This window comes from Mycetomoellerius zeteki, unplaced genomic scaffold (genome assembly GCF_001594055.1).
Source record: "Mycetomoellerius zeteki isolate Tzet28-1 unplaced genomic scaffold, Tzet1.0 scaffold158, whole genome shotgun sequence".
Lineage (NCBI taxonomy): Eukaryota > Metazoa > Arthropoda > Insecta > Hymenoptera > Formicidae > Mycetomoellerius > Mycetomoellerius zeteki.
Genome location: NW_017256532.1, coordinates 178,288 through 205,384, shown reverse-complemented (window position 1 = coordinate 205,384; position 27,097 = coordinate 178,288). Strand labels below are relative to the sequence as shown.

General features: G+C 31.6%; 1 protein-coding gene across 3 annotated transcripts; it reads left to right on the top strand.

Annotated features, from left to right (window-relative positions):
* Positions 1 to 27,091, top strand: Ctns (lysosomal cystine transporter cystinosin). Of its 3 annotated transcripts, none has more exons than XM_018445354.1 (11): positions 1 to 127; positions 771 to 1,096; positions 1,550 to 1,648; positions 18,446 to 18,497; positions 18,958 to 19,048; positions 19,994 to 20,188; positions 21,073 to 21,313; positions 21,477 to 21,596; positions 22,078 to 22,366; positions 22,466 to 22,568; positions 27,002 to 27,091. In XM_018445354.1, exons 4-11 carry the CDS (start codon positions 18,458 to 18,460, stop codon positions 27,069 to 27,071), a joined length of 1,149 nt encoding a protein of 382 aa, XP_018300856.1. In that variant the 5' UTR covers positions 1 to 127; positions 771 to 1,096; positions 1,550 to 1,648; positions 18,446 to 18,457; the 3' UTR covers positions 27,072 to 27,091. The 3 variants fall into 3 exon arrangements, with proteins under 3 accessions (XP_018300856.1, XP_018300858.1, XP_018300857.1); XM_018445356.1 differs by lacking the exon at positions 27,002 to 27,091 and adding an exon at positions 23,050 to 23,147; XM_018445355.1 differs by lacking the exons at positions 1 to 127; positions 771 to 1,096; positions 1,550 to 1,648 and having other exon boundaries at positions 17,933 to 18,497.
* Positions 27,092 to 27,097: the final 6 nt, after the last annotated feature.

Here is a 27,097-nt window from a genome sequence, read left to right as displayed (position 1 = left end):
CGCTCGGCCGAACCGGTCGGTTTACACAGTGATCACGGCTTCGCGTTTCCGCGGGAAACGGCAATTTTGTAGGAAGAATCGTCGCGGATGTACCGATTGTTATCAACATAATCGGTCACTTCTAATGGTGAGCTTGATTTTTTTACGAAACAAAAAGATGATCGCATCGGTTGACAGTAATGGAGTACTTTAAGTCGTGTACGAGCTACAATAGACAGTGTTATCACGTGACTCGCGCACTTTATCGTTGCTCTCTATCGTTATTACATTATAAATAACGATATCAATATGGTTGCTGATAGTGAAACAATGTGATAATGAATTTCACTGAAAAATTATTTTATCGAAAGAATGGTTTTGCTGAAGAATTTAATAGTTTAATTAAATGCAGATCTAAAAATAACTTTGTTGGACCATAAAAATAATTATGTAGAACATTTAACGTTGATAATGCTGTGGAAAGTTTTAACATTCTACACAATTATTTTGTTATACACAATTATTTTGATGGTCTAAAGAAAATTATTTTCTGGTCTGTATCTAAATAAGTTTTTTCCATGTTGAAATTGAGAAAAGAATTGTATGACAATCAATAACGTATAATTCAACTTGTAAGTTAATGCGCAACGCAATACTCGAAAGAATAAAAAATTAAGTGCAAAAAATAAAATAAAGAATAATTCTAATAACGCGAAATATGATTATAGCTGCGAGTGTTACAGAAACTTATTCTTTTCAACTTACTGTCTAAAGAACTATATTTTCTTTAGCCACAAACTCCTAACTACAATCATCCGCAACAAAACTAGAAAACTTCATGAACTCAAGATCAAGCTCAAGGACTTGGAGCATCGGAAACCACGGGAAAATGCAATCGGCAAAGCTTCAATTGGAGATTAAAGTTGAGATCGTCGTTCAGTGATCGCGTTTATCAACAAGCTGGATCCCCTTCACGGTGCCGAGTCTATGATCGAAAGCGTTTGCTCACCGGGATGATAACCACATGGTTTTAGATGTAATAGAATCAAGAAATCATTTCAGATAATTTGTATTCTTACAAATTCAATTCTATCGATCGGTCGATAACGACATAGTGGTATGTTTCTTGATTTTATTTCAAATATGAAATATTAAATCAAGCTGGAATATATAAATGTAATAAAATAATAGTATAATAAATTTTTGAAATCTAATTATAAAATTTTTAATATAAAATTTGTAATTTTGTGATTTTTGATAGAACTTTTCATAAAATTTATATGTGCTGTTTAAGAAAAATATTATTTAAAAAATTTGTAAGCACGTTTTAAATATGTAGAAAAATTTTCTTCTTTTTTTTATATATAAATGTCTCTCTCAAATCATATTACTTCCAAAATTAATGACTAATGTAATAAAGCAGACAAGTTTAAATCTCTGTCGTTCAAAGTCACTCAAAGAAACATTCTTTCTGTCAATGAATGAAAATTTTTGACGCGGACTCCCTCTAGATTTCTGATTACGAGCACACATATTTCAGCGGCCTTTAATAAAAAGCTTCTCGTTACAGACGATCTCGTGAAGTCAGTTGTAACGCGTGCAGAGATTGGATGTCTCTGCATCTCTCGATGGTAGATTTTAACTGTCACGGCTGAGCGAAATTTGACAGGTGAGTGAACGTTGTGGCGCAAACTTTTATCGGTAAATCAAGGACGATAAAAACCGGCAGTATGCGTCGTAATAATCGTGATTGCTCGTGAAACAAACTGAAATAACGCTACAGATAATGAACGGCGCGACAATGGCGGAAATAAGCCGAGCAAAGCGAATTATTACGATGCTACCTACGCCTAATCTGTAACCATTACTGGTACCTCAATAGTGAAACACATACACTCGCATTCTTTTCTTTTTAGATGAAACATGGTTGTAATAAATTTTGACTCGCCTTCCGTTAGTTACATTTAGCAGAAAAAGCAACTTTGCAATTGTACAATTTTTTATTATCATTAGTTTTTGCCCTTAGTTAACTCCTCACAAGATCTAATTGTAAATGTATAAACCAATCATATTAAAGAATATTACAATAATTGTAAAACGGCTTTTTCTGCTGAACGCAGCTATTATTCGCGGTTCTCTATTTATGATATTATTTATATATGTATATTGTGGTTTATACATATAAAGTTTCTTTCGCGTGGTTTCACTGAAGAAATGTTAAAAGCGAAACATCAAAAGTATCATTTAAACCATCTATGTTTGAGAGGGAATGCGTGGCGAGAATTTTGCACCGCACGCATTTACGACAAAGCAATTCGTCATTTTCGTCGATCGCTCAATGATTTAATTTCCGCGAAACTAGCCGTGAAATCAAAATCGATCAGTGGCAAAGGGGAAAGGGGACCTATCACTCGGTGTCGCGAGATCGACCATCGGCAAACGTGTAGTTATTCGAAACCAGGAAAAACGAGGGCATTGAATGCGGTTGCAAATAGGCCGTAAGTCATTGGCACAAAACACGTTTTGCACACATACAATAAAACGCGCATCACTGATTTTCGTAAATTGCGGAAATTTCTCGCGCATCCAGCGATTCCTGTGCTCGTGATTCTTGCTATAAATATTCGCAATATTATTACCTACTTGAAAAAATATTGAGCGAGAGATGTCGACATTAAATAATAATTAATTGTGTCAATCATTTTTAGATAACAAAATCACTCTCGTATATGATAAAATTAAAAGCTTTAAATATAGAGCCTGTTTGAGATTTCATATTCTGCGATAACTTTTATTATGATTACAAAAATTAATTAATTATTTTAAGTTATTAATTGTGAGATAATGTTAAAATCTCTTTGATACATTTTTACAAAAATATTTGATATCTGATTGTATAATATAATATATAATAAAATTTGTAAATTATATAAATATATATATAATGTGGATATCACAGGATATTGCGATAAAATAATATTTTAAATATTCAATATTTTAATGAAATAACACAGTGTATTTAGGAATTAAATTATAATTAAATACTAATATTTTACAGAAAAATGCATATGTGCATATGCAAATATGCTTTATTTAAAAAATAATACATATTGAGTGTATTTGTATAAAAACTTTTCAAACACACACACACACAGAAATGCTTAGTCATTCTGTTGAGTATCACAATCGCATCGCTGCATCAAATGAAGCTCATTATCGTTACATCTCAATCGAATATTGCGTCGATATATATTACTCAGCGACTCTTCGCGATATGACGAAGGAAGTGGAGATCGAGTATTATCATGAATTTGTATGAGCACATCGCACGTGAACAAGTTATTTAACCATGATAATTGATCGCCCGTTATTATCGATAAAATTTTAAAACAAAAGGTGTTTTCTATTTGATGATACAAATCGACACAAGAGTCGTTCTATCTTTGTTATTCATTGAATTCAAATAAGATAAACGTGTAGTCAACTTGTGTCATTAAATGAAAAGCACCCAAAGTCTTTAATAGTCGACAATAGAAAGTGTCTTATTGTAAAAACATTGCAACTTGCAACTTCAAAATTTAACTGACAGAATTTTTTTCCATTCTAGTTACTTCGGTATCACGTTTCACCGGCACAATATCGTTACTGTCGTAGATGGCTTTTTGAAAATGGAATAAAATGATAAAATTTCAATGAAGCCATTTATACTATTTCGCAAAAAACTGCCGGTGTGCATCAAACGTCACTAAAAAATAAATACTTCTAATCAACGAAAAAGGCCAATTGTCGGCATTACGACAGCACGTGAACATCACCAAGAAAGATGCATAAATATTGGCCAGTCGTGCCAGTCGATTAATCCGCGATTCCGTCGATATTGATATTAAAAACTCAATAAATTGTGAATTATTCATGAATGCACCGGGATCGGGCATATGGGCTTACGCGAGCTTTTTAACTTCTTCTCATACTGGCTGAAACGACGCTTTATCGACGCTATAGAATAGCGACAAAAAGCACGCGCGCGGCACATCGCACGAACACAGTGTTAACGACGCAAGTTGTTTTTGTTGAAAATTTTGCAACATCGCCTACAGCGTACCGTAAACAAAACTGCACTATCCGCAACAAATGGAAATTTTGCAACAGATCCGATATGCAATACACGATTCGCGGTACCGTTACGAGATACCACATTCGTATTCTATTATTAACCCTTTCGTTATAGCCGTCTCTACACATTATACGAGCCGTGCACATACTTCAAAGCGATTGCACCTAAAACATATATGACTGTCTTAAATATATCGTTATTCTTCACGATAAGAAGAGTATCGAGCATGGAATAAACAAAGTCTTTTTAAATGCTGTGATATCTATCCGAGGGAGTAACCATTTAATGTAATCGTGGGACAGAGTCCTCGAAATCATAAAATTCATATGAAATCTCTATGTATAATCCAATAATTACATATGCAACCACGAGAAATCATTATATAATATTAAATAAAATCGTATATTTTACCAAATTACTTCGTAGTGAAAAAAATTATTTGTAATCAGATGAAATTATATGAAATCGTGTAATCTGTGGAACAGTATTTCAGCTAGTGGTTACCCCTTCCTGGTGATATCGATAAATGTATATCGTATTGTATTACTCATCGTTTTAAAATATGAGTGCTCCATATGTATCAAATGACAGTTCATACTACACGGAAGTCTCTGCGTAGCGGGCGACTGCAATTGCTTAGTAACGAAAGGGTTAAGCAATGAGAGAGAAGATTGATCTAGAGTATGAAATCGTAGAGTACCAATTTTTTTTACCGGATACAAGGATTTCAACTGATACAAGAAAAGATATTCCTTACGTAAAACCAGTGTTATTTTATATGTGTATTGTTTCATTCTGCTTAATAAATTATAGGTAAAAATTTAATATTATAAACATTTTTTAATGTTTGTCATAAATTACTATAATATTTTATAAATTACTATTAATAGCACATAAAAACTGAAATACTTATTTTGTTTATATACAACAAAATAAGAAAGAATTGAAACTGAACATCAAACAGGAAGAAGAAAGTATGAGTAGATTACAGAGATATAATATATAACGGAAGGGGGGGAATGGTTTTGCCGAAGTACTTAAAAATTTAACTTCTAGATACAGATCTGAAAATAAATTTTGTTAGACTATAAAAATAATTATATAAGTAATACTAAAAACTAATTGCTAGAATGTCAAATTTTTTTGTATCTTTACCGATCATGCTTGAGTTTCCTATTTTGATGGTCTAACAAAATTATTTTCAGATCCGTATCTACCTAAATTTTAAAATATTTTAGCAAAATCGTTCTTCCATATAGGAAGGCCAAAGACGTACAATAATTATATTTTTCAACTGTTCATTTCAACGATAACTAAATAACGCATTGTCGATAAGAAAGTTATCGATGAGTCAGAACATCGATAATCACAGAATTATGAAACTGGACGTATGTTGCTACCTGCTATTTCTATACAATCGTACTAAAACAAATTACAATGACATTGTTCTTGTACCAATAATTAAAAAATGACAAATTCAGAGAAATTTAGAGAAAACCATTCTAATAGGGACAAACTTTACTTAGGGACACAAAGTTCAATTCTATGATTGTCCCTGAAAAACGGAGATGTTCTACAGTAATCTTAGGGTCATGAGACAAAAAAGTCTTAAGCAATAAAACGTAAGCAGTAAGTGAATTGGTCAATTACACACTGAGAGAAATGTTAATGAAATAATGTTTTGGTACGTATGACTATTATTTATTTTGTTAATATGTGACTAATAAAAACTTTCTTACTTTTTGATTAAAAAATTGTGTTGTTCAAATAAAAATTTAGTTATTTTAGTCAAATTTTGATTAGAGAGTAACACAATTTTAAATAAAAAATAAGAAAATTTTTGTTAATCACATGTCAATAAAATAAATGATTATACGTACTAAACATTTCTCTCAGTGTAGTATAGAGACTGCAAGGCCATAACATAAGCATGTAATCCATGTTGATTTTCTTACTGTTACTGCTTAAGTATTTTGTGTGCCATGGTCTTTAATCTAACTGCGTTACAGCCTGTCGAACTCTGAAGGCGATTTAAATTCTCTTGACAGTCAAGGTAAAATGGACAAATAGTAACTATCGTAGATAAAATATTATTAGCCGAGATAAAAATGTTATTAGCATTCGTAGCCTTCGTTCTTGATTAGCGTAGTGTTGCGCACCGCATTATTATGCAAGCTATTGACATTGCATTTGACAAGGAATTTTCTCGTATCGAGCTCAAAGTATCACGCAATCTTTTCATCAGAATAGAAAAACAAAATGCGCAAATTCTCGTGAAATTTTTGTCAAAAAGAAGTGTTTTGGATTAAATAGAAACCGATTCGAATGAATCAACGAATCTACTCGGAAAATGATGCGATGAAAATGCAAAGACGGCAAATCTATTAGCGACGATTCTACAGTGATAAATAATAAATAAATAATTATTGCCTAAGACTTGCTTCTATTAATATCGCGAGCTTTCTTATTCTCAGCGCCGAGGAGTGCGTCCGTCAAACGCGTGGCATGTTTCTCGCGTGCAACGCGATATCGATCGGTCACGAGACAATGCCCGATCTTGTTATCGATGCACACGTGACTCACAAAGCGTTCTTCCTCATAAATAAGACAATCGAGCTACACGAGTAGCTTCTCGATCTAATGTATGCGCTCATCAGCCAACCATGTTAATGATTAATATTTCTTAAATTAATCAAGATAATTCAACATGTTAACGATTCATCAGTACATACGTTACATATAGGGATAAAAATCGTCTATAAATTAATTAACATTTATTAATTAAGAATGTTAATTTTGCAATGATTTTTCTATTATTTAATTTAAAATTAAAGTAATAAACCGACGATATGTGTGAGTCGCCCCTCTAAAAAAAATTGTGTATTTTTATCTAAAGATGCTAGATTAGAAAGAAATATATAAGTTTGCTTTATTGACGAGATATTAATCGGTTTCGATTAATTCTTTTTTAAAGCGATAAACAGAACAATTTGGCGAATTAAATTGCAGTCTTGCAAATTTAATTATATTCTGAAGTATTAACCAGAATTTATTTTCAAATAGAGCTTATCTTCCTGAGTTATTCGCATCGCTCCCGTTCAGTACGGAGGGGATTTTATTCCATTTCCATTATCACGATAAATAACGTTAAATAAAATTACAACGAAACGTCACGAAGTCATAAGCGTCAGAGCAACGATAATTTGACCGTTATAATGAGAAATGTAAATAGAGCTTAATACACGGCCGCTTATTGTTCGAGGATATCGGACACTCGGTTGTGCGAATTAGCGATTCGGCGGAATGGGATAAACAAATGGCATAATTAAATATTCACTCTCATTCCACTGGTTTGTAAATTCGACCGGATTTCGTTCCGCCAACAACATACGACGATACCATTTTTATTTATTTACACGATGACACGTTACGAGCGGAAATTGCGTATTGCCTATATCTCATACGTGCGCGATATGTATATTATATTTCGCATTACATTGAATTTTACAACGCGGTACCATCGTGTGAGAACGAGGATATATTTATTTGAACGCGTGCGCCGCAATTAATTCGATTATTTACTTACGCGTTATATACGTGCGCTCTGGTTATTAACTGTCATAATTTGTACGCCAGGAATTTCTACTTTACACTTTGCAATTTTGCCAGCTAAAGAGATAATCGCACTTGGTGAAACTACACGTTTCGTGAGCACCGTGTTATACAAGACGTCCCGTGCGCAGTTCGCTAAATACAGTGTACATACTGCATATATCTCTACAGATATATGTAGTATGTACATTCTTTGAAGTCAATTATTTCTACGAGTGGAAACGTCGATTAATAATTGTGAACTACGGATCAGAAAGCTCTTTAGGAATTTGTAACAAGAAAAATCGATCCAAAAAATATAAAATTTAATAGTCAATCTACGCATTTTACAAAATCACTCTCTATATCATAAGAATACTGGTTTTCCTATTTTTTTATGCATGCATTTTATCAGTAAACGTCTACTAACTACTTACGCATATATAGTAGTTAAGTATGTAATACTTGTAAACCAGATCTGGAATGTTGAACATACTTTCCACAGACTAAGATTATTAATAGAATAAATGATTATGTATCCTTGACTGGTCGAATCTTTTCTAATCAACTTCTCGATCGATTGATCGACTGTTAGAGACGATGCTATCTTGTTACTGTCACTTCAGGAAAAACCCATGATGAGTTCGACAGTTAATGACAGACTCATCGTGAGCTTTTCTCAAGTGGGTCAATTAAATATTCCGCCATTCAATCAATCTGAACATCTAGTATTTTCATTAATCATTAATGAGAGATTTCACGATGAAATTCAAAGCAGATCAAGGTGCAGAAATTAAATCAATTTATTGACATTTTTATTTATATTTCTTTTAATGAATTAAGTAACAAAACTTAACTTTTTTGCTAATAATATGTATAATAGAATAACAATCCAGCATGTCTATTTTTTTAAGAGCAAACATTATTGGAATAATTAAACAGTTTGTTGCTTAATAAATTAAAAATTTGACCTATATTCTCGTAATAATCAATATTAATTAAATAATAGCAGAATATATTTAATTAATTAAAATTTTCAGTCAGTAGTTTTTACGTTTATTTTTCACTTTGTATATATCTTAAAAATTAAATATTTCTAGTAACCAATAATATCTTCCGATTCCATTTTTAAGAAGAGTACGTAAAATATAAGATTATCTCTCTAAAAGAAACTTTAATTCCAACATGAGTAATGCATATTAGAACACCGCTATTTTACGAGATCGTAAATTCACGATGGGAATAGAATTAGAAACAGAAAACCGCGGAGCAACAACAATGAATATATTTTATGGAATTGAAACAAAATAACCGGTACCGCTAAATAAAACAAACTAAGTAAAATAAATAAAAGAAAGAACCACATGCAAACATCGCATGCGGATTTGTATTATATAGTTTTTATAAAAACAAACCAAGAGAATGCCATAAGCTAGCGGCGATGTAACATACATAACATATATACATATATGCTGTAATATAAGCTACCTGGGAAATAACAAAATTAATAGTCAATTGATTGGTTTTATTATTATTTGTAATTTATTATTTATTATTCTAAAAAATTGAATATGACCATTTGGAAAAAGAGATATTTGAATGAATTATTCTTTTATGAAAAAGCGCGGAATTAATGAATATTAAATTCTGAAGAGAAGAATGATATTATATATGTATATATATATGTGTGTGTGTAAAATAATGAACATACATTTAACTCTGATTCGTTCCGAAATTTCCTTAACTGATATCTACGAATCCAATGTACTTCAAATTAATATATATTTACTTAAAGTAATTAAACAATTTTTTATATTTTAAAGGTCAAAATCTGAGAAATATAAGATCACATGCGATATAAAATTATCTAAGGTTGTAAAAAGTATTTGTTACAATCAATTTTTCGCATAAGTGAAAGAAATGTCCAGGGTCATTGGACCCGCAAATATCGATTAGGATAAAAAAGAGATTGAGAAATATTAAATAAAATATGATATAAACTGTCAGATTTCTAGCAATTTATGATTTAAACATAATACTTTGATGTATTCATTTTCATCGCTGTTTGAAATGTGAACGTTTTAAACATCTAATATTTATAAAAACACTTTGTACTTATAAAGAATACATATTTTTATGGCGAAATATGTATTGTCAATCATGATATTATTTTTACATTTTCTAAATATTAGCAACACATTGTTATTTCTTTGCTATTTAAGCGCTGCTTTCTCAAACATCTCACGAAATCCGATATTGTGATACGATCAAACGCGTTGGACGGTGATATTAATATTGGAAACAGGATCCACAATAAAGGGTAGACTGGCAAGGAACTCGTAAATTTACGTCGATAACCGACTATAAAAGCATACAGGAAAAGCGTGAGGTGACCGCAGAATAAATCGTTTGAAAAAATATAACAAACTACATTTATATGAAAGAAAAAAAGATTCTGCTCATAAGAGATCTAATTTTTGGTATGCAAAGATACCTAATACGACGTAGTTAAATATCACAGCTAATTATTTCAATATTAAATTAATGGCTAATTTTAAATAAAAAAAGATAAGTGATGTTCATCAAGTCTTCTAATAGCATCAGAAATATCGCGATATGTATTAACGATATTTTTCGAAAATGAGCTACCGCCATATCATTGTGAGAATAATATCGTGCCAATAGTCCGCGCTTACAACGTACCTCGTCGCCAACCATGAAATTCACGCTCCAATAGACAATGCCCATCAATATTCATACGATAAAAGCATGAGTGCTCAAATTTTGACGTAGCTATTACAAGCTGTTTTCGCGACCCCACTCGTACGTACACGAATCCTGGCAATCGTACGGTTATTCTCGTAGAAAATGACAGGATACGTTAATGCAGCCCGTCGCATAAACGACGGCCACAGTGTACCTAATGATTTATAATACGCGACAGCGCGTGCAACTCTATTTTCGCGTCGATAATTTGTTTTCGAATATACGTAATAAACTATAGGATCAAACGGAAATTAATGAAAGCTGAATTCGCTCTTTTCGCGGCTATAATTTCGCTATTGCGATCGTTGAACAGAGAAAAATCGTATGCGAATTATAATGAATATATTGTTGTTCTCTCACATTGCGGGAAATGCGCAAACATGGATATGTCGCAAAAATGAATCCACCATTATCGAGCGAAAATCGCTCGATTGAGCGAGTGTAGATACTAAACGAAGGAAAATTGTATTGTAGATGAATATTACTCTCTCACACATATTGTAGGAATAAAATCGGTACGTAACGTGGATGTGATAGAAAATTAGATAAATTACTGTTTAGTCATGTAAATATTTCATAAACATCAAGCAATCGAAACAGGCGATAAACAATGGTAAAATGCAAAAGGCTTTTCGAATTAGTGAAAAGTGAATGATTGAACTACCTCTTGTTGCTTGATTAACCTGTAACAGAAACATATATTTTTTGTGATACTAAAGAAATATATAAATTTTTAAGATTCACTAAAACTTTTTGTTATTATAATCTTTTAGAAAAAGTTTTAAAATTTTTAACTATATAAAAAATTGTAACATTTGACTTTTTTTTAGCATAAATATAGTATGATAATTAGCCCACATGAATAAAATAAAAACATGAAAATTAAGATTATAAAACAAAATTATTTCAAATTCACTATTCAGGCTGGGTTGTTTCCACCTTTCGATAAACTTCAGCTCACTAACTCTCTAACTCTCTAACTCTCTAATGCTTTTATTCTTTTACTCTTTTGTTTATCCATTAGACAAATTATCACATAGTTTATCCGGAGATGGAACAATCCCTCAAAAATTAGAAAAATCCCAGGGTCACCAAAACCTACGTTCTGTACAGAAAGAATGGTTTTGATGAAGTATTTAAAAATTTAGCTAGACGCGCTGATCTGAAAATAATTTTATTGGATCATCAAAATAATTATGTAGGACAATCGAGTTGGTTGCTAGAATGTCAAAACTTTTTGTAGGATTACTCATTATGCTTGAGCGATTCACATAATAATTTTGATAATCCAACAAAATTATTTTCAAATCTGTATCTAACTAAATTTTAGATACTTCAGTAACATTGTTTTTTCTGGAAGTTACGGGTTAATTTAATTTCCAATAACGATTTTGCTAAAATATCTAATATCAAAATTTATAGAAGCCACGATAGGCGACGATACCTACTTGGAAAAAACGGTATTGCTAAAATTTCTAAAAATTTAGCTAGATACAAATCTGAAAATAACTTTGTTGGAAAATAACTTTGTAGGACACTCATGAAAGCATGACAATGTTGCAAAAAATTTTGACATTCTAGAAGTCAGCTCGAGTGTTCTACATAATTATTTTGATGGTCCAACAAAATTATTTTCAGATTTGTATTTATCTAAAGTTTTAGATATTTTAGCAAAATCTTTTTTTTTTTCATGTATTGATATGATTTGATCGAACATTGGTTGATTATTGGTCAATCATTAGAAAGATCGTTTCTGCGAAACAACGTTATTATGTCCACTTTACAATGATTTACAACCCATCTTGAAATGAAGATATATACAAGAAGGTGTAAGGGTTCAGGTCGAGCGGTCGTGCGTGCAACGCTGACTTTATAAAAAAAGGAAAGCCTCGATAAAATCGGGAATAGAGCTATAAAAAATTTCTCGACGGCGGTCAACGACGGACGGCGGCGGAGAGTGGCCAGCGGTCGCATATTTCGCGCTCCATCGATCGGCCGAGAGGGCCCCGAGCGAGCGACAAAAGCCGGCTGAGCGGCGGCGACAGCGCGCGGCGCGGAGTATTTAAAACCGTTTAACCGGGCAGTTAATTACGCCAATAATTCCATCGATGGAATAATAATGCTGATGCCGTCCGTTGAGTCGCGGCGCGCGCCCCAATAAATTCGACCGGCGAGAGAATCAGAAAGGCCGAGTCGAGTCGTCCAGACTAGCGCACCACGCGACTACGCACACCTCCCGCAATGATATATTGAGCGACGCGTGCCTGTAATGTCGACATTTTGCCTTAATGTATCACGGAAAATACGGTAAGAGAGAAAGAGGGAGTGGGTCCCCTAAAATATCCTCACAAATATACGAAGGTGAAACATTCTCTACCTCGATGATGTTCTGATGGCGAATATTAAGAAAACAATTACGCCGTAAACAAAATTGGGATATTGTTGCTTTGGATATTATACTTTTCGGTGACTGATGCAAATTTTGCAAAGCGCGGTTTTTTTATTAAAACTTAATTCTATAAATTTTCAGGTAGAGATATCACTTAAGAAAATACGTGAACGATCCTTCTTATCTCCAAGAGATGTAAGACATAGAAATTAATAAGTAAATAATTTTACAAGATATATAAATCCATAAAATTGATATAATTATTCTTTTATTAAAAAAAGAAACGTTGTACATTCTAAATTTTTCAGAGTGAATCTTCCTCAAAACGATTGAAAATTTACTCCAATCGATATTATATATTTATTACTTATAATTTATTTGTATCCTGTGAATTTTTCAAAATAAAATCTCATTCAAAAAGAAATAAAATTCACTCCAATCGATAGTGGAAATACTGCCACTCAGAATGGAATGACATTTCATTTTTCGTAAGAATGAATGTTTAACTCTAATCATAGTGAATGTTTTATTCACTTAGAGTGAAACATCAGTCAAGATGACTTCAATATGAGACCTATAGGAGTACGTTCCGTTTCACGTGATTTCACGCATGATGCACATCATTTATCCTTGTTGTTTACGAAATGTTAAACAAGGATAAATGATGCATCGTGCGTGAAACGAAACGTATATCCCAGAAGTTTTAACCTAAAAAATATTATACTATATTTAAACTCAATAAACATCTTATTAGCATTCTATCTTTAAAAACATTATCGATATTTCTATACATATAATATGTCGACAAAACATAATATCGACATGACAATCAATATGTGATTCGTTTATTAAACTTCTTCTTGCATTGTTTCTGATTATTATAGATTATAGTGATGTAGAATATTTCAGATTCACGCTTTAATTTTTCTTACGAATGAAAATATTCACTCCACGATACAGAAGAATTTACTCCATACATATGAAAAGTCACTCCAACTTGAGTGATTCGATAATCACTTCATTTTTCGAGTGGAATTTCATTTTCAAGAAATTTAGGGAGTACGACGTGTATCATTTGTCCGTTGAGGCATAAGATAAAAATATATCTCCTAAAATCTGTGGAATTTCAGAAGCAGAGCACGATCGTATCAGCATAATGTTGTGTCTCCGAAATATTAATTAAAATATTATTAAGTCGCGTTAAATTATATTTTCTAATCAGCAGTGAACGTTAACCCATATTGAAATGTGAGCGATTAAGTAATTGACTACGATAAGAAATTAGCATGAAACGAGCATTAAGTCGATCCAATAGCCTCATTCGATATTTAATATTTAATTTATGATAATTGTTATTATACTCGACCGCCTAGATTTTAATGCGTGCAAATCGTTCGCGATATCGCAATACAAATTAAGGAATAACACGCGACAGTGCATACGCGGAGGTAACATTATTAACAAAAAGGGTAAAAAATATTTCCCAATACTATACGAGACAAAAAATCATTTGTTATTTTCGTACTTAATTAAATTCGCAGTATAATAATCGCTATTAAACGAATTTACCTAAATGCGAAATAAATGAGCGATTATTTTCCCCTATGCCCTTCTGCTTTATTTTTATGAAATACTATCCCTTTAATCCGGCTCTAATTAGGATCTTTTACGACGTGGAGTTGCGTACGTATTTTTTTTATTTCTTTTTTGCGCATTACATGCACGTATCTCGGCTCGAATGGATTCACAGAGTTAGATATCAAAAATAAAAATTCTATCCTATTCCCTCTCTCTTTTTCTCTCTCGTCGGTATGTTCTAGAATATAGCATTTTTCAAGTTCTTTCGGTCGTGGTCCACAGTAGAAATACATTTCACATAACGAATCAGTACACGTACATATACAAAAATTTCATGAAAGCATATTTACCCTTGCTACATATAATAGAGTAGAAACATGACAATGTTAATATAAAATACGATTTTACGAATAAAAATGTAGTGAGTAAAAAAAAAGAATTACATGAGAGCGAGATATCGGAAATGTGCCGAATATGAGCATTCTGATAAAAAAAACGTATTCTCTTACGATTAGATTACCGTAAAGAGAATTACTCGATTTATTGATTTCCGTGTAATCCGGCTTATTTTAGTATTAGCGTCAAACCCTGTTGTCTCTTTCGCTAAAATCTATCTTTCTTTTCATCACTTTTCTCATACGAATTTTCTGTGGCACATCAAAGTAAATCTCGTTTGTTTTCGTCACTCGGTATCGCGTTCGATATATTATTCTCTCTTCTTCTCTCCTTTCTCTTCTCTCGCGCAATTTTATCATACTCCTATTTTTTTTTCTATTCTTTGAAATACAGCTAGCCTTTTCGCAATTTCGATGGAACTTTGACCGAGATTTGACCCACTATAAAGCACGTGTTAAGTTTATCATCGACTAAGCACTAATTGTAAGTGCGAAAATAGGAAAAAGAAAAAAGCAAATGGAGCTGCTGAACGGAAATAGTAAACGAAATCATTTAAATTGACGCTAACACACGAAATTCAACCGAATTTTCGTTTTTTGATCTACAGCAAAAGGGATGGGAAACATTTAAATGATCAAACCTATCAGTGAAATGACCCTTATTGGGCGTTTAATTAATCGCGTTAATGTTAATTAGGATTGATTGTTAAAATTAGTTAAATTTTCTTTCTTCGTCTACTATCATTAAATGAATTATACATAGAGAGAATAATTTTGCTAAAGTATCTAAAAATTTAGTTAGATACAAATCTAATAATAATTTTGTTGGATTATTAAAGTAATTTTACAGGATGTTAATTGCTAGAATATCAAAACTTTTTGTAGAATTGCTCATCATGCTTGAATTTTCTACATAATTAATTTTTATAGTCCAACAAAATTATTTTTAGAACTGTATCTAGCTAAATTTTTAAATACTTTAGCAAAATCGTTCTTTCCGTGCAATGCAAAGGTCATGTTTTTACACATCTGAAACAATTATCCAAATGCACGATTCTTACGAAAAGAAATTTTCTTTAGATGCTAAAGATTCACTGTTAAAAGTTTCAATGCTTTTTTGGTTGAACGTACATTGCATTCTCTTATAGTTATTTACAGAAATCTAATACTGGTCAATATTGAAAGGCAGTAATTAATTACTATTTTAAATATTAAAAACGCTGTTGTGTTCAGTGCTTCTAATACTTCTAATGTGCTTCTAGTACTTTTAATAAGTAATTAGTTACCGTTTTCCAGTAATAAAGTGGCCAGTATTAAATCGAACATTATTAGATATTTCTGTAAATGTTAATAGAGATAATACAAATAACTTTCGATGAAACGCACCCATACACTTGAATGAAAAGAAGGAAATTTTTTATGATCAGAAATTCTCTGTCGAGGAGTCTTGCATGGAAATGCTTCTCTTGCTTTTAAGAAAATAATGAGTAAATATGGACTTTATATTGTCGGCGCTATGAAAATTTCTCTTTGAATAAAGTTCTTCACTATTTTTAATACAAGCAGTTGCCGTGGGAGCGTCACGCACTTTACAATGATAAAAATAAAAGATTATTCGAAATTTTAGAATAATAATATAGCATTAAAGAAGCAGAAGAAGAAGAATTTAAAGCAAAGCAATAGTAAAATAAAAATAAAAATTAAATTTATTGAGATTCACTTGAAATGGGATAAGATAAATTCATTATCAATTAAGAAAAGAATTTATGATTGATGCCACACATACACATAAAATAATTTTAAATTCTAACATGAATGTTATCGCGTTTCATAAAAATTTGTAAAGTTCTCTTCCTGGGAAAAAATGTTTCTTATATAATAATATATAATTCTATAAAATTATATATAATTATATAAAAAAATTGACATATTTTATATACAATTATATATAATTATATATAAAACATGTCCATATATAACATTTTTTCCGGGTTATTATTGTTTATTTATTATGGAACATAAGGAACTACATTAATTGGAAAACAACATAACACTCGGTTATTACGGCACATGGATTGGAATTTGCACATAATTTCGATTGGGAGAATATTAAAATTTTAGATAAAGAAAAGTTCTTAAACAAACGACTAGCAGCAAAAATGATTTACATACATAAACAGAAAAATAGCTTTAACGTACAAAGTGACACAGAATTTTTAGATCCATTATATATGCTACTTTAATTTAAAAAAATTGATGCTTCCCTCTTTTCTATAGTTTTATTGAAGGTCTATTTGTGTTATTGTGTGACAAACGTTCTCAGTAGACCCGTGACAAACGTATTATCAATAATCGCATAATGTTAATCTTCAAACATCTCTATGTAAGATTTTAATTAATTATTTTATTTAATTACCATCAGTGTAATTTCAATCTTATTTATTAAATATTTATACCTTTGACGCAACTCATTATTTAGTAAACTTGGAAATCTAATGGACAATTTTAACATATGAATGCGAATGCGAACTTTATCCACAGTTCATATAAAAGACGAACAATATTTTTGTAAGTAACACAATCTAACGATGAGAAATTATAATCGATTGCAAAAAAGTTGAACATTATATTGTCCTACGAATACTTAATAAGTTGTATTTTTTTGAATGTATTATATTCTCATTATTTAGGCTCGGTTGCATCAATGTTACTTTGACTTTAAGCAAGACTTAAAATTCTCTCTGTTTCGTTTTAAAGCCGAAAAAAAGACAGAGACAAAGAAAGTTTTAAGCCTCGCTTAAAATCAAAGTAACGTTGGTGCAATCGGGCCTTAGTTCTCTTAATAATTCCTTTTTATTAAATTTAAAAAAATAGTATTTTGCTACGTTAAGTTTATATACTATATATAGTAAATATACAGGGTGTTCCATTTTAAACGATGCATTGAGATTTCTCGAAAACTATGGTAGATACGGAAAAATGTTTCAAACAAAAGTTGTATCAGTCATCCCTGCGAGAGTACGAATTTTGCCGCCAAATGTCACTCCAGCTGACAGCTGTGGCGCGTCATGCGTCACGTGCTCATTGGCTCATTGTTGATGTCGCGTTCCGTTATTCCTTATCGCTTTTTTAACTGCGAAAGCTTATCGAGATTGTGTCGGTAACAAAACGTCGTCGCGTTCGCGTTCATTGCCATCGTCCTGATATTCTTATAACGGAGAACACTCGTGAAATGATGTTTACGATAACGAACGGCACTCGCCGACGTCGTCGTTATCGTTCAACGCTCTGATAGCAGCGAAAATTTGAGATATCCGTGAAGATCCGAGACGATCTTCCAATCATCGATATCATCGACAAGTGGCACTTGTAACGAGATGCCACAGCGCGTAAAGTGTTATCGTAAAGCACGAATTGTCGTGATGACCTCGCACATTTTGAGGTTAAACCCGTCGTTCCTCACATCCTTTCCGCGTTCGTGCCATCGGCGGGAGCCCTAACTCCTCGGATGCGCTGAACGCCGCGAAAGAGCGTGATGATAATGGCGTTTTTGAAACGATAACTGCATTAATTGAATGCCTCATTAAGGAGCGATTAATATCAGCCTAAACGTAGCACGTTATCTTGTTTCAGTCATTGTGCAACATGGCTTTGTTACGATACTCATGGGTCTTGTTACTATCAGGTGAAACAAAAAAGAAGCATAGAGAAGTATATACAACCCTAAACACAAAGAAAGCAACAGTAACATTACACCACAATATTATAATCTTTCATTCATCAATATAAATATATAGCATCATGTTATAATATTATAGTTCCATTTATTAATATAAATATTTAATATTACATGACAATAATGTAATTTTCCGCTCATCAATATAAATATGAATATAACACACGTACATAACAATTACACAGTCGTTATGCACAATATGTGTTATATTCATGTACTAAAATTCACTGCCAGCACTGAGAAACCTATACTTGCACTTCAGATTTTCAGTACTGGTAGTAAATTTTGGAATACGGTCTACATAGTTAAGTAGGAAATTATAACAATTGATAATGTTACGATTAGTTTGTGTTCAGTGGGAATGTTTTCATTTTTGTTACTGTAGATTACATGTCGTTCATATTTGCAGTTTTGACATGCGTTCAGGGAGACCTTAGGGTATCACCGCAGGATTTAAAAGTACAACTCAATAAGTGGAGCTCGTTCAATTTTTCACTGACGTGAGTAGCTTGTTATGTGTCGCTAACTTAAGCTATTACATTGAATTGTACTGTGGATATCGTCGAGTACTTATAAATTTTATTGGCTATCGGAAGTTGTAATATGAGCTGTTGTATTGCTTTTAGGGACATGTATGTGTTGACAGTGTTGATATAGGGTACTTTCCAGCAAGAGATACAAATGACATATTGTAACGCATGAATTATTTCATCTTTGTTTAACACTGTTATCAAACAACAAGGATGCGACGATTCATTGTATTAAGGTCCAGACACAATAAAAAGCACAAACAACAGCAACAGGAAATTACACACAGGCAATAGATTTTAATCTACCAGGAAATGCTGTATATTGATACACAATTTCTGATAGATCGAAATCCACACACAGCACAGAATCTTGCAGCAACATTGCTGTAACATTTGTAGTGTTGCTGCAATATTGCTGAAATGACCTGTGCTATATAGGAATTTATTGCCTGTGTGTTATTCCTTGTTTCTATTGCCTGTGCTTTTCATTGGTCTGAGTGCACTGTTTTCTGTGTCTCTTGCTGGAAAACACCCATAGTTGTTACTTATGTCTGTGAGATAAATTAAGTGCATTATTAGAAACCTTTGTTGTATGTATGCATGACAAAAAGTGCTTTAAAACTAATGTTTGTGTTCTATCACCTTCACCTATATCAAGCATATATTAGTTAATCTAAGCATGCCATGGCGACAGAATTCGTTTTGTCCCCTTTTAAAACTGATAACAGCAGACATCTAATGACATTAAAATGTAATATTGTTTTCGGACTTTATACTGTACATTCAATTACAGAATGATAAATCAATGATAGCTTGAATGATAGGCTTATGTCAGTGTGCTTCAGAATTGCAACCATGCATATAAATGAGATTACTAAAAATGAGATTTTTTATTAGTCGTATCTTACTTTGCAGGGAACCGTTAGAACCTGATAGCAAAACTGCAGTCGTTACAATAGATGTACAGCATCCTGATCTGCTATCTACAAACCTATCAAACTTTTCTATTACACCGAGGGACTCAAAAACTGAATGGGTTATTTATGTTAAAGGTCTGAGCGCAGGTCACTTGATTGTTAGCGCTAACGTAACCCCTAGTGATATCACGGAGTAAGTATAGGAATGTTTTATAGAGATTTAACAAGCTCTTTTTTTACATTTTGATTAAACGTTCCAATCGGATGTTGATATTTTAAATAACAGTGATTATGAACGTATATTTGATATAAATATTCATAATCAAGTATTGTGAAACAATAAACAGCGGGGAACAGAGACCTATGGCACTGATGCTTTCGTTCCCTCCCTATCTTCATGACTAATTCTGAAAAGATACAGAAGAGGCCTGTTCTTTTTGGCTTCCTTTCCTACTGGAGAGAAAAGAAAGAAAGATGAACTAGTGCAAAAGTTCAGTCAAAAAGAACAGGCCTATTATCAGTGTTACATTCACATTTTATTAGACTAAGACTGCTAGCTAAGATTGCACAGATAGCCTCTTGACCTAATTTTACCAACCAAGCTGTAACTTAAAGTTCCATTAGTCTGTCTCCAGATGTTGAACAGATTATTTCCTAGTTCAATTGCAGTGTCTAATAATTGATGTATCTAAATAATTTTTTATATATAATTTTTTTATATAATTTATTTATAAATAATTTTAACATTTTTGTAACAATGATAAGTGAAATTTATCGAATATATATCAGTGATGAAATATCTGTAAATACTGGAATTAATGCTACTATTTATTATTTAAACTTGTTGGTATTTTTTAAAATCAGTTTTCAGAAAGTGTTGTGTGAAATAAAATTGCAATCATTATCAAAACTGTTGAAAAATGTCTATGTATAAAATTATTATTATACCGCGAGATCAGTTACATAATATCGATTTAAAGTGAGCAAATTCTATTTCTGTTATTTTTATTTAACATATTTTTAAAAATAATATTTTAACGGTGAATGCAAAGAAATAACTTGTATATCTCTTTTCAGTTTCTCCCAAGCGTTTGTTAGAGTAACAATAGAGAAATCGGATACGTTATATCACATCAGTGCTGTGGTTGGATGGATATATTTTTTAGCATGGAGCGTAAGCTTCTATCCACAAATCTATTCTAATTATAAACGTAAAAGTGTTGTGGGTCTTAATTTTGACTTCGTATCACTAAATCTTATCGGTTTTCTTATGTACGCACTGTTCAATTGCGGTCTCTACTGGATACCTGAGATTGAGGTAAAACATTGCTATTTGTTTCTATATCTTGCAATGAAATAAAAAAGAGAGACAGAAAGCGCTAAACATTGAGATATTTTTATAAATAAATAGTCTTTAGTAAGAATGTAAAAGAAAAATGCGCGTATTATGACGATTAATTAATTTATTAAAATATTTTCAGAATCAGTATTTCGAACGATATCCAAAAGGCTTAAATCCTGTACAAATCAATGATATATTTTTTGCATTACATGCAGTATTTGCTACTACAGTGACTGTCGGACAATGTTTTATTTATGAGGTAACTAAATGTCGAGACAGCATATTATTATATTTTAAGGGGATTTTAAAGCGAAGCCCGAATTCCGACGAAGTCACCAGAGGTCACTGTTTTTCCAGCGACATGTCTATATACTTTATATACTACCACATTAATATCTCACGCAATCTATGATACACGCAGTCGCACATTCGTGTCAATTTTCGTATAACAAATTCGTCGCGATAAAACATCTAAGTCTAATTCTAAGAACTCGACGTTATTTGTTCGTGCAAACTACGTGGATTACTATTTTGTAAGTACAGGTTGCAAAACTTTTATGTCACGCAAATGTTGTCACGACTTGAGATCCTAGAAAAGGATTATCGAATCTGTGAAAGAGAAAAAAATATTTGTTATACAAAAAAATTATTATTTAGTCGGAAATACAGATGGCTTTAGGATCCCCTTAAAATAGCTATTTGTAGAAATTGAAATTTAATCGTATTTATTTTTACTCCAGATTGGCAATCAAAGAGTATCAACGACTGCACGTATTATCCACGGAATATTTGCGATTTTTATACTAATATCTTTAATATTATCTTCCGTGAAGACAATTCAGTGGCTAGATTTTCTCTACTACTGTAGCTACGTTAAGCTCAGCGTAACGCTTATTAAATACGTACCGCAAGCATTTTACAATTATAGGAGAAAGTCCACTGTCGGCTGGAGTATAGGAAATGTATTTTTAGATTTTACGGGTGGCATTTTATCAATGCTACAGATGATACTCAACGCTTATAACTATGGTAAACACACAAATGTACAACTAGATTTACTTTCGTCTTGTATACAGAATGCGTAAATTAATGTTTATGAGATATTAATGTCATAAATTTTTATCTCAGACGATTGGGAGAGTATTTTCGGAGACCCAACCAAATTCGGTCTTGGATTCTTTTCTGTGGCATTTGATGTATTTTTCTTAATTCAGCACTACGTTCTGTACAGGTATGTATACATGCATGCTTTAATATTGCTTGCGCTTTGCATCCAATCTTTTTTATCGAATAACTTTTTTAGAAATCCTGAGCCTGTGCTAATAATAAAATAAAAATAACACCTTGCGGGTTAAGCTTTTATGTAAGATCCAATGATTAGATATTAAGGTTTCATGCAAGTAGAAAGTGGAGATGTTCACTGATCTTTTGTGTTGCACTTTTGATGATATGTTAATAATCATTATTAATTGCATGATTTTATTAACTATTAATATAACAGCGGACTTCGATACTTCATTATTCGTATTATTCTAATTACATTTAATTGTATAAATATTATACCCAATGAGAGATAGTACGTTAAACATACGAGAATAGAATACCCATTTATGATTTTGTTAATCGCATATATATGTATGCCATTTCGTCTTACCTATTTAATGAGCTACGTAATTGTAGATATGACGTAGAGCAAGACTTTGATTTTACAGACATAACGATGAGAAGATGATTGACCTGAATGGCAGAATATAGCGACTCTTCGACGAGGACTTAATTTCCCTTCCTTAAAATTCTTTCCTGATTCATATTTTATATAGATGTTTTTATATATTCATATAAATCTTTGCACGAATATTTTCTCATTTATCATTATTATGTACATAGGATATAATAGATAGAATATAAAGTTTAAAATGCGTACACAAAACGAATATATACCAGCATGCGCGATATCAAAAGATATATAAATTTTTGTATATTCTTTTTTCTTCTCAGTATTGATATTTATAAAAATATTTCATAAAGAATGTTTTTAAAAAATTATATAAGTAAAAGGTTTGTATTTATATTGCGTATATCTGCAATATAAATAATTTTTACTTTTATAATTTTTATTAATAAATTTTATTTAATTTTAAGTCGAAACATATATGAATTAATATCATAGCTATGACAGAAAATATTTATATTTTTTCTAAACATTTTAAATATGATATTTTATTAAAGATATTTAAATTAAGAAGATAGTACAAATTACTGTCATAGGATAAAAAATCATTCTAACATTGAATTGGAACAGTATCGAAATAAAAATGAGAAGAGAATAACGCATTCTCACGAGAAGTTTGCACAAATAAATGACGTATTTTTGATAATATTTGTCAAATAAATTATAAAAAATAAAGAATCGTATTTAGTAGTTTACATTGAATATAAAATAAAAATATGTTTAAAAAGAAGATGATATATGGATGTTGAAAGATTTTTTTCAATGTAGTTAAATTTTTGTTGAAGAATCAGAGAATTATATATTGACGTTACAATAAATGATTATTATTGACGTTGTTATAATAAAAATAATATTTTATGGAGCCAATATTTATCTCGACACGAAGTTCCATTTCCATTATTTTCACACTGTCCCATTTGTTCATTACGCATCGAATTAAATCCCCATCCGAGATAATTACAGTTGGTATTTTAAATACTAATGTGATATTGACACGTTATACTATATGCCCAGTATAATACTATTTACCATTATATTTTATTAGGTTACCGAAGGATAAATGTAAAAATCAGGGTTCATCATTCGCATGAGGCATGTTTCGCGTTTGTTATAATATTATTATTATTGTTGTTGTTGTATTATGCATTAAAAAGATTTAATTGTTGTAAGTTTTGTAAATTGCACAGTGGTAAAAGACTGCGGCGATTTTATAGCTATAACTTGGGAGAATAGTCGTCCGAATAGATTTGGGTGCTAAATATGATTTTGTGCGTGCCATCCCATGTCGAATGTGTGAAATTGTGTGATTTTATTTTCATTAACCGGGAATAAACATCTATCCCAGACAGCATATATCCATGATCGGAACATAACACATCTTAAAGTTTTTAAGACTTTTTGTGATATATAATGTTTATGCTCGGAAAAAGATACAGAGGTAGCAACAATGAAAGTGACAACTATATAAGTTTTACATGTAGAATTAATTTATATAGTTAAAAAAATTAATGTACGTAATTGAATATACTATTGAATAAATTATTTTATATATTGCAATAATTATAAAATGGTTTGTTTAATTGTGTACAAGACATAATAGTGGCAATTATAAAAAAAAACGACTTAATGACGTTTTTAAGACGTTACATCCCAATTTTGGACGTGATGCTGTTTGAGATATCTTCATTTTCTCGTTTCGAATCACGAGTGCCTAACAATAACTAAAAGGTTTCGTCGGTAAATATAAGCCCCATTATTTTTTATGTGACATTTGTTATCCCCGAGATAAATAAATGAATCGATTGAAAAGTTTCACGACAGGAACTTAATCGCGAAATTAATGCTCGGAAGGTTTTTGAGGAGAGAGAGGTTAAAATTCTTTTCAGATAACACTGTTTCATTTGAATGTGTAATAACTGAGGTAATAACTATTCATGTCGAATGATTATGAATATGTATATGCAGACGAAGTTTCTCTACTTGTACGTATTTTCTAAAAATTGTAACGATAAAATAAAAATAAGTGAATTTGCCAGTGCTCACCCGGAACTCTCCCCCTTTTACTGCCAATAAGGATTGGCCACTTTGATTCCCGGATTAATCCAGGAAATGGATTATGTATTTTGAAATGACATGTGAATTTTGCTTGCTTTTGTAATTTTTAGGGTTTTTCAATTTTTTTTCAATTCGCATTAAATAATTAATCAAATTTGTCGACGTACAATATTAGGTGCAAACGCTTCAACGCTTAGCATATATATTTTTATCAGATACCGTCAAAACAACATGCAGAAATAAAAAGTGAAGTTCCAATGTTTTACTTTTATTTTTTTTATTTTATCGTATTAAAGGTTGGTCATAATTGGTGTTGATTAAAATAAGAGTAAACGATATAATTTAGATAGTTTTCACAATTTTTAAAATTTGTACGCTTTTTTAATTAGCGCTTCACTCGCTTTTTTGCTTCTTTTTACATTTTTTTAAATTTTCGCAGCATACTTGGAGATCTTTTGCGGTACACTAGTTAAAAATAGAGATCTTCTAATCAAAATCTGGCCATGACAAGAGGTCCAACATTTTTGATAAAATATGCAACTGATATATTTTATCTCATTCTGCAATGATACGAGAGAGAAAAAACAATATGTGCTATCTCGCGCTGATTAACGCGATTCGACAAAAAATGTTAGACCAATCATACGTATGCTATCTCATGACCAGACTAATTGTTTTCTTTTAGGAGACATTCGACACAAATATCGTCTTATCTGTTATTCAATATATAAATCAACACTGTTAAATTCATAATGTCCAATTATATCTAATTTGAGTTATTTGTAAACATTTTTATAGGTCGCCACTGCTCTTATTCAATATATTGTTAATTTAACAATGAAGTTGAACAATTTAAAAACTAGCAAACGCAAATCAAATTCTGTCCTAGATTCAATTCTATCCAATCTAATTTTATCCTATTACTTTTTGCATTCTTAGGACAAATTTTGATTGACTGTAACCAAATCGATTATTACGTATCCTTCAAATTGTTTTACGTGTCTTCTTCTACCATGATCAAATGTAAAAAAAATCGTAACTGTAAAGTTATAAACAAATCGACCAATCACAGCCAAAAGTGCGGTCTTACACTTTAGAATGCTCGATCATGATTGGCGATATCTTACAATTAAAACTTTTACGTGTGACAGCCTTAACTAAAAAAAATGTATTAAATTTGATTCAATTTATTACATATAATTTATTAATAATTTAGTTTATTATTTACTAAGTGCGTACCTTAATGTAGACCAGGCCCGTCCAATTTGAGCTGCAAAGCCATCGATATAAAAAAATTCAATGTAAGATTTTAGAACTATAAAATGTTGATAAGCGTCACTTAGATGCGTACAACACTTTACAGTCCCCGAAATCTTACCTACATTGAATTTTTTTGCGTCGATGGCTTTGCATTTTGGCTCCGAAACTCAAATTGGACAGGCCTGAATTATAGACGTTGATTATTTTGAAACTAATTACATAAATTGACTAATTTATGACACACTTTATTTTAAAGTTTTGGAAGTTAAAAATAACAAAATATATTATTTTAACTCAAGAAATTGAGTTATCGTTGCTCCTTTGATACATAACATATCGAAGAAGGATAGAACGATGTTTGTGTCGACTGTGCTTTCTAAAAGGAAAGGGTCCCTATAATTAAAAAAACCCTGAGATCACAATCGACCCCCAGTTCATTAACTCGACTAATTCTACTAATCAGCTTAACACACTTTATTTTAACGATATTTGAAAAATTTATGATCTCCCCCATCCCTCGTTCCCGAGCGTGTCGGGAGATCACGAATCTCCGTGATCGCCGCTCGCCACTCTCAATGTGCTTAAAAAAAAATGTGTCGCAATTCCTTTCCTTGCAGGAATCGCGCGGACTATACCGAGCTGCCCGGCCATTGCCAGGAGGAGCCCGAGGGCGCGTGCAGCGCATGAAAATATGAAAAATCGCTTATCGCATC